Raw genomic sequence first — 9,767 nt, 5'->3', positions numbered from 1 at the left:
CTTCTTTCCAAGATCATCATTACATGGAGATGTAGTGTGTACATGTACATCATTACATCTCAGGCTTAGAATAGAATCTCTTAAGAGATGGACGTCTCAGAAGGAAACTGATACTGCTGAAGTTAAGCAAAAGTATTTAATTATGTTTCTGGCTCCTTGAACTTTTCTCCTCCCTGTGGGATTCATAGCTAACCATAGTCTGGTGGATACCATTTTATTCTACTGTCTAGCATGTTCACGTCACTTTGTAAAGGCTTTTTCACAAATACAGTTATTGCATCCTGCCAAGATGCTGTAATATGGAGAGCTATGACTTCATTTTCCACTCTCAGCAATTCAGAGGGGACATTTTTACACTATACCATATCAAGAAATGTTTACCCATATCAAGGTTTACATATACTAAGTCCAGTCTGTAAGACTTGCAGTCATGTTTCTTGTCCAGGGTCCCCAGTGAGATGCTGCTAAGTGATGAGGTGGTGTCATTGCTGGGATTGAGTCTCCTCTTACCCCCTGCTCCTGCGCTAAAGAGGACATCTGAAGAGTTAGGAGGTTCACATCTCTCTCATCTCGGAGCGTTCATGCACAGCGGGGAGTGACTTTAGATGTGTGTATGTCAGCCAACATCAGTCAAGAGAAGCGAGTAATAAAAAATAGAGGAAGAGCCAGCAGAACCCAGGCACAGCTGAGTCTTTTCATCTCACTGACTCCAAAGAGCGTAGTGAAGTTGAGCCTGGACAGTGCCACATAAAATAAACTATCCTGTAGAAAATCCAAGCCGAAGCTTCTTAAATAGAAGCTATTTACAGAAGAATGATCAAATCTTCTAAGGTCATGAATGTAACACAAAACCATACATCTTACTCCCAAACATGCCTATCAATCACAGTATGTAAGTCTTTACCACATTGATTGAACCAAAACCAAAAGCTTGTATTCCTTAACAGGGAAAAGTGGATTAATAAGGTATTAATTGACATAGATGCTTGATTATATTTTTATGTTATTTTAGCAGGAGTCCTGTGCTGTCAGTATGTTCTATAGCAGAATGGAGTCTTGTATTATTTTCATAGAATCATTATTCTGTGTATTCATTGTAATGGCAACTGTAAAACAGATTACAAAGTTAAACAGACAATATTCTGCAGAAGAAGAAAATATTTTGGGGTAATTGTATGGATGCTAGTTGTAAGGATGTAATGGGTTCTTCATGTCTGTGACATCCTTAATCTGAGACTGGATGTCACCAGAAGAGACAAACTTGGAAGGTTGGGTGCATAGGGTCCATCCTGAAAGGTGTTAGCATGAGATGAACCACCTTTCCAAGGTGCCCGTCCCTTCTTACTGACTGGCAGAAGCACAGGAGCAATGTTAACACTGCCTGAGATTAATCTCTGCCTAGACAGTATTTTATTGTCCCTTCTCTTAAAAGCAATGTAATTACACCTACATTTGAAGTCTGTGCCTCTGGCCAGCATTGGCTGCTTTAAGAGGTTAATTTCAACTGGCAACGTATTGAGGTTGTGCAGTGCCCTGTATTTGAGAGGGGACAGATCTTTCCTGACCCACATGTTGATCAATTTGTACCAGCAACATTAAACCAAGCATACCAGCATGGCCTGTCTCGCACACTGTGTCTGAAGATGCTTTGAATGAATACAGGTACTTCCACGATGTTTTTTTCAAAACTATCTTCATTCGCATTGCTACTAATCATATTGGGGTTAGTGTAAACAAGAGGAACCAATGACCTCTTAGCACCATGTTCATAATCTTAAATGCCTCAATTAACTTTGTTCTAAACCCATGTAAGAGATTTAGAGAAGAAAATAAGTGGCAAATTAAGGTATTGCTCTACTTGTATATTTGAAATGCATCAGCCTGATATGGTACTTAGGGTTTAATGTACATCATCATCATCATTTACCAATTTATGTATATATAACTGCCATAGCACCCAGAGGTTCAGTGTCTCTGGGAGCACAAGGCGGGGAAGGAGCAACTGCTGTGATGGAGGAGCTGTGAATGAAGGAGTGAAGTTGAGCCTGGGAAAAAAAAGGGGGTGGGGGGAGGGAAGGTATTTTAGCTTTTTTGTCTTTGTTCCTCACCATCCAGCTCTATTTTAGCTGGCAATAAATTAAATTAATTTTCACCAAGTGAAGTCTGTTTTGCCTGTGATGGTGCTCAGTGAGTGATCTTCCTGTCTTTATCTTGACCCATGAGCTTTTTCATCTTGTTTTCTCCCCCTGTCCTGTTGCGAAGGGAGAATGAGAGAGTGGCTGGGTGGGTGACTGGCAGCCAGTCATGGTCAACTGACCACAATCTGTTAAAGTTTTGGGCCATCGGGTGACACTTTTGGTGAGAGAGTACAAGGTAGTGCAAGAAAGGTGAGGAGTTTCCTTCATCTTTTCCTCAATTCCCCAAATCTTTCCTCACTGCACTTTCTATTCAATTCATAGAATCATAGAATCATGGACTCATAGAATGGGTTTGGGGTTGGAAGGGACCTTTAAAGATCATCTAGTTCAACCTCCCTGCCATGGGCTAGATCAGGTTGCTCAAAGCCCCGTCCAACCTGGCCTTGAACACTTCCAGGGATGGGGCATCCACAACTTCTCTGGGCAACCTGTCCCAGTGTCTCACCACCCTCGTAGTAAAGAATTTCTTCTTTATATCTAGTGTAAACCTACCCACTTTCAGTTTAAAACCATTACCCTTTGTTGTATCACTACAAGCCCTGGTAAAAACTCTTTGTCCATCTTTCTTATAAGTCCCCTTTAAGTATTGAAAGGCCGCAATAGGGTCTCCCCAGAGCCGCCTTCTTCAGGCTGAACAACCCCAGCTCCCTCAGCCTTTCTCCATAGGAGAGGTGTTCCAGCCCTCTAATCATTTTCGTGGCCCTCACTTTTGGTACCCCAGAGTGTTGCCATTTGCCAGCTGAGGGTGAAACATGAGCTGACTGAACTCAGCTCTCTCTGGAGCCCATCGATGCCCCTTCCTAGCTAACCAAACAGATAACAACAGACATGCTTTGCCCAGTGAAGAGCATTTCGAGTTGTCGTGGTTTAACCTCAGCCGGCAACTGAGCACCACACAGCCGCTCGCTCACTCCCCCCTGCTGGGATGGGGGAGAGAATCGGAAGGGTAAAAGTGAGAAAACTCGTGGGTTGAGATAAAGACAGTTCAATAGGGAAAGCAAAAGCTGCACACACAAGCAAAGCAAAACAAGGAATTCATTCACCACTTCCCATCGGCAGGCAGGTGTGCAGCCATCTCCAGGAAAGCAGGGCTCCATCACGCGTAACGGGTACTTGGGAAGACAAACACCATCACTCCAAACGTCCCCCCCCTTCCTTCTTCTTCCCCCAGCTTTATATACTGAGCATGACGTCACATGGTATGGAATGTCCCTTTGGCCAGTTTGGGTCAGCTGTCCTGGCCGTGCCCCCTCCCAGCTTCTTGTGCACCTCCAGCCTTCTCAGTTGGTAGAGCACGGGAAGCTGAAAAGTCCTTGACTAGTGTAAACACTACCTAGCAACAACTAAAACGTTGGTGTGTTATCAACATTGTTCTCACCCTAAATCCAAAACACAGCACTGTACCAGCTACTAGGAAGGAAATTAACTCTATCCCTGCCGAAACCAGGACATGAGTTCAGCTTTCAGGTTGGATATGTAAATTCTGGTGGTGACATTTTTTTGGGGGAAAAAGGTACAATGAGAAATGAACCAAAAAACTCCATAATGCATATATTTAATTTAATAAGTATGCAATTCTTTTTTCTCTGAGAATAAGGACAGAACACAGAAGTAGTTTGAAAGTCTTGCTTTACAATGCTTTGCAAATGAGATCTATAATAACACAATTCTGTGGTGTTGAAGTGAAATTCTTAATACTGTGTTCTGTTTCATGAATTAATTTAATTAGTTATTGTTTGCTGAAGAGCTGGAACTATGCCAGGAGCTTGAATCCAGACTCAACCAACATGTGTGTGCGCCATATAAAGAAACTGGATTAAGCTCAGAGCCAGATGTTGTGAGCAGAGCTGAACTGACTGCGAAGGCTGGGAGGACCTGCTTATAGCGGGTGTTAGAAACACGAGCCCAGACTTGCACCCAGATGCTGTAGACAGAGCAGTGGACTTAATCAGCACTTCTAATTAGTGCCCCTGTGAGCCCCTGATTAGAAACCCAGCACAGCTGGGAGCATTGCAGGTGCTTTGAATTCTACCTTCTGGGAACTGTGGAGCATGTTCCAATTTCCAGTGTCCATATTTCTTTATGATGAAGGGTATGAACATAAGAGAGTACAAGAAATATCTCAGAGAGTGAATTCAGGCATGGCATAGACAGAAATTTCCTCTTCATCTTGTTGGAGGTGATAGAGGATAAAATCTGGGCTCCCAAAGCCGCAGGTGGGAGGGAGCCAAAAGGAGCTGCACCGTATTGGGACTGATGTATAATCCTCTATATTTGAACTTACACATGTGCAGCTGTTTCAGAAAAGCACAGTTTTTCTTTGCAGGCCTCCAGCCATAGTTTTTGCTTTCTTGGCATCTATAGATCTGGCTAAGAAATGTCAAAGGGGATGGGGTGTCAACACAAGTACGGCAATGATTTGTACAAGACAAGGAGAGAAACCCATAAACGTCCCCTAATGGAGCTGGAATTTTATTACTTATGGCTTGTCTATACAGTGGTGCTTTAGATGCATCAGTAGCCACCCTTGGTGTAATAAAGACATTGTTTATAGCAATATGAAAGTGCTTAGACCCTCGATGTGGGGTCCCATCCTCACCTAGCTATTTATGCCTATTTCCAGTTGTAAATCTATGTGGCTAGCAACCACTCTTCTGACCAGGACCGTTTTAACTGTGTAACTTCTCAAGTCAGAGATCTGTGCTACACTAAGAATGTTTGCTGGGAGCAAAGCTGTGATTGAAACAGCATCTAAAGTGTTTGAAAGCATTCTATCCTGGGGATGTACCTGGGAGTGCTGTTGACTTTAACTTTAGTTTAGTTAGCATGATTCCTGACATCAGTGTAACGTTGTCTGTCTGTTTTTTTCCTCATAGGTTGGCTGGATTAACTGGCTCTCATTCAGAGGAAACTTGACAGATCTATTTTGCTTTCGTTGAACCTCTCTACTGCACGTCGTAAAGATTTCCTAGGTCCAGAGGCTGCATGAAAGACAACTGAGCAGCACAGAAATGTGACTCTGACAAGAGACTCCAAGCTTTCTGATGAGGAATTTTCTACTGATCAGTTTATAATTTAAATATATAACCGAAGCATGCATAATAGTTAATCTGATAGGGAAAAAAAAGCTTTCTCATTAATTAGGACTGCCAAAAAGCAGTCACCTGAAGCTTCAAAATGAGTGCTCCATTAATCCCAAACAAGTCAGGTTATGCCCAGCTTCAGGACAACCGCAGCGAAATAAAAAATAATAATGAAAGCATAGTGAGTGTGGGGGATACCAATGCCAACCAAATTGTGACAAAAGTTAGAACCACTGAAGGGGATGTTAAGAAACGTGCTTTGACAGATGAGAGTGGGAATATACACTCTGGAGGATCAGAGAAAGCTACTCATCTGAATACAGAGCAGAATAAACTTCTGACCTTCAAAGACACTCGGACCTGTCACACCAGTGCACAGGAAAGTAAGCTGTCCTCCACCACAAGCAGGGAAATGGGGAAAGATGGTAGGACCAGCGAAGCTAAGAATATATCAAGGCATATCAGGATTAGCCGAGGACAAAGTCTGTCCAATTTAAAAAGCAGCACAAATGATGCCAACCTGGAGGTTAGTTCCAAAGGCGATGTTGACTTCACCCAGAACTTTTCTAAGGGTAAAATGCCCAGGACTGTAGAGATGGAGAGAATAAAAAGGCTTTCTTTGGGAAGACCAAGTAAATTTTCTCCTCAGTCTGAAACATTTGCAAAAGACTGTGTTGGCCGCGTGTCGTGTAAACGTCTGCTTTCTGCATCATTGGACTCCATTGACAGGTCACACCATTTGGTAGGAAATACAGAGAAATCACAAAAAAGGTCCACAAATCATTTTCTTGGGATGGTGTTTCATCCACTTGATAATACCTCAGAGGAAAATATTGTGTTTTATTCCAAACCATCTACCTCAGAGAACAAGAAAAAAAGTAAACCAGAAAATGTACCAAATGTTAATGTTGAAAGCACACTGCATACTTCTCATTCTCAATATTCAACTGTTAAGCCCAATGAGATTGCTAGTAAGTCAGAAGCACAATTAGGTCAGGGTGATAAAAGTAAAAAACTGGAGCTTAAGACTGCACCATCTCTACAATCTAAAAGTATGTGTCAACAAAAGATTGAGAGAATTATGCTGGTAGAGTTCCTGGGTTGTCAAGAAGATGAAAATACGGCAATGCAGGAACAGAAAGGCTCTGGGTCTGACGCATCAAAATTTCAAGCATCCCAATTTCAAGACACCTGTAACAAAGTAGAGGATCCATTGTCAAGCCAGGCGGTAACCTATCCTGATGACAAATTGCTAAGTGATAACGTCACCACCAGTGGGGAAGGGAGAGGAAGCAATGACAGCGACAATGGGGCAACTAGCCAGGTTGGTGAGGAATATTTTACTGACAAAGAAGTGGAAACAATGTTCCCACTCACCTGCGATAGTAAATCCAGTAGCAAAGTGACACCTAGAAAAAATGAGAATTTACATGAAGTTGACGCAGGTTGCGCTGAAACAGTTGGTGAAGAGATCTCTCTTATACATAACATTAATCTACCTGACAGCAAACCCTTGAAAGTTAATGAGAATAAACGGATGCTAGTCAAAGGAAACACCGAGGATGCTGCCGTGCCTGCTTCTGATCTCTCAGATCAGCACGGAGCGCCCAGTGCAGAGACAATGTCAAACCAACAACCTGACAACCACGACAGTGATTCAGAAACCTTGAGCTTTTCAGTTCAAAGTAAAAAGACAGCTAATGCACAGAAACATCCTCCAGAGGAAGCACCAGAAAGCTGTAACGTTTCGGCAAAGGCTGATGCCTTTTTATGTGTCCCAACTCCCATGCGCCCGGTGGCAACACTAGATATTAATAGTCATCCCACGCTATCAAACAGTAATTTGAAGGACCTTTATGCACTTCATGTTGACAAACTGTCACCCTCCTCAGTCCTACCTCCCATTGACAGTACGCAGTTGTTAAACATATCCCCTAAAGTGCCTATCAAGACTGCTTGCAGCAGTGCCATCCCAAAACCTATCCTGGTCCACTCCAAGGGCTCCCTCGCAGATAAGGCGGATGTGGACAGTGACTGCAGTGAAAAGCTGGAAGAAAGCATCGAGATGAAACCTGCCATACCCAGGCCCAAACCTGTGAGACCTAAAATCATCACATACATCAGGAGAAACCCTCGTTCGATAGAGCAGCTTGAGCCTTCATTTGCGCCACCGGGGCTGCCCTTCGGTAGCCCTGCGTGTGGCATGCCCATCTCTACGGAGCAGAACGCGTCCAACGGAGTGGAGGCAAAGCCCCCCAGCATCCTGTACGACAAATTTAAGCCTGACCTCCAGAAGCCAAGACTCTTCAGTTCTGGTCTGGTGGTGTCAGGAATTAGGCCCCCAGGACATCACTTCGGTCCAATGAGCGAGAAGTTTCTGCAGGAGGTAAGGAGGCAGCTTTGACAGCCTCTTTTGTATGACACGTGGTGATCATTTGCTTACTTGTTGCTGCCAGAAGTTAGTTCTCAAACCTCAGAAAAGAAAGAAATCCTAAATCAAGGCAATGTGCAATCATTAGAAATAAACTTACTTAACCGTTTCTGGCACTGACCCTGTTGCGATGTCTGATCTGGAAGTTGTCACTGTATTCCTCCATTTTTTCCCAGCAAACCAGTCACCTACTAGTAGTATAAATAGGGATGTTTAGAAAGGAAATGACACGCTGTTTGAATTTATCCATAAATGGATTTTTTTTCTTTTCCCAAAGAATAGCTTTGTGAAATGAATGTAATTTGCCCACAGAGACTTTTCCTCCTTAATGGGAAAGTTGGCAGGTTTTTGCAGACAGCGCAGTAAAGGTCTAAACTAATTCCCTTCTGTTTAGCTGTACTGAAACCCAGGGACTATCAGAGCTCTTGTTAGATTATATATATATCATGCAGGAAAAGATTTACTTTTGACTCATTTTAAAGCCATGTGTTATAATTGACCTACATCTTAAGTAAGAAATCTCCTTTCCCTGGAAAGCCTTCCGGAGCGGCCAAAAGGTGATGGAAGTCCCTCTGGCCAATTCTGGCTCCTGATACCTCATTGTGTTTCCATCTTGATAAGTTGGGCAGGAGTCTTGGTTCCCTGAAATCCCTGCTGGGAGATGAGCACAGTGGAGGAAGGTTGACCTTGCTTGGAAGGTGGAGAAAGGACAGGGAAGAGGGAGCTACATTCGGGTCCTTGTGCCCTTGTGTCCGCTGCTTGGGACCTGTGGTAGCTCAACAACCAAACTTTTTATATAAATACTGAAGATCACACAGGTGTATTTCATTTGAACCAGTCTTTTTAAAAAAGAAATATTTTTTTTGCTGTGTGTCTCATGGTGTTATTGAGGCTATTTTAATGCCTGCCTCATTCTATGTACAGTATTTATCCAAGGAACAGCATTGAAATAACAAATTCGGTGACAGTGTTGACAATCAAAAGCCAGCAATTACCCAAATAAAGATATTGTGTGTGAGTGTAGATTGGCCCTTATGGCATGTTTACAGGCAACCTACTGAAGCGATCATGGATTATGTGTTATATATTATAAGCTCTATTCATAGAGCACCATCTCATCCCAAACTCAGAAAGGACAGTGCTTGCTGCCCTTTCCTCTCTGACTTCAGTTTCCAGCTCTGTCCCTTACATTTTGCATCCAGAGGAGGAATTACTAAAGCCATTGTGAGCTTGTCTATGCCAGCCATTATTAGTATATCTTCACAATCGCGTTGTAAGGTGAGGGAAAATTACTAGGTTATTACTGTTTAATGTATGGCTACAGAAATTAAAGCCAAAATAACCCAGACTGTGCAGCTATTTGGCTGTTTATAGGGTCACATGATTCTCTGAAGACCATAGGTGTCTTTGGCCCATACAGTTGGGGTTCAGATAATCAGGTAGGACCAGCAGACGCATCTGGGAGCAAAGGACCGATTTCTGTGCACCATTGAGGATTGTTCTTAAGATGAGAAGGCCTCAGGTTGTGGCAAGCCTGTAGCATGATTTACTCTAGACTAGGGTTAGAAGGAGGACACTTACAGGCTGGAGAAGATTCAAAGCATCTTCCCCCACTCCTCCAAGAAATATGACTCTGGGTGGGTATTTCAATGAGGGAAGGTTTGAACCCAAGCAAGCTGCTTCTTTAGAGAAGCTGGATTGCCTGGAGGAGAGGCTGGGAAGGAAAAGACAATCAAACTGCAGTTTGTGTTATGGGTTTGCATTAGCCCAGGAGTCAGGAGCTGATAGACCAGTTATCCTCAGGGTATTCAGCCCCGTGTGCTGGAAGACAGGGATGGCGAGTAGGATAAACCCCCCATCATCCAAGGGGAAATGGTTAGCAACCTGCTACACCACTTAGAAACACACAAGTCTATGGGGCCGGATGCGATCCACCTGAGAGTACTGAGGGAGCTGGCGGAGGAGCTCACCAAGCCACTCTCCATCATTTATCAGCAGTCCTGGTTAATGGGGGAGGTCCCGGATGACTGGAGGCTTGCCAATGTGACGCCCATC

At 43.4% G+C, this 9,767-nt stretch overlaps 1 protein-coding gene across 1 annotated transcript in view; it reads left to right on the top strand.

The window, feature by feature from the left end:
• The first annotated feature begins 5,375 nt into the window (after window positions 1–5,375).
• The window catches only part of MTUS2 (microtubule associated tumor suppressor candidate 2), a 203,713-nt gene continuing 199,321 nt past the window's right edge, over window positions 5,376–9,767 (top strand). The window contains exon 1 of the mRNA XM_009327746.1: window positions 5,376–7,667. Within this exon, the coding sequence (XP_009326021.1) occupies window positions 5,376–7,667 (2,292 nt within the window). The remainder of the gene's footprint in view (window positions 7,668–9,767) is intronic.

The sequence above is a fragment of the Pygoscelis adeliae genome, unplaced genomic scaffold (genome assembly GCF_000699105.1).
Source record: "Pygoscelis adeliae isolate BGI_AS28 unplaced genomic scaffold, ASM69910v1 Scaffold14, whole genome shotgun sequence".
In the NCBI taxonomy this organism is placed as follows: Eukaryota; Metazoa; Chordata; class Aves; order Sphenisciformes; family Spheniscidae; genus Pygoscelis; species Pygoscelis adeliae.
This window is presented reverse-complemented; position numbering and strand designations above follow the sequence as displayed.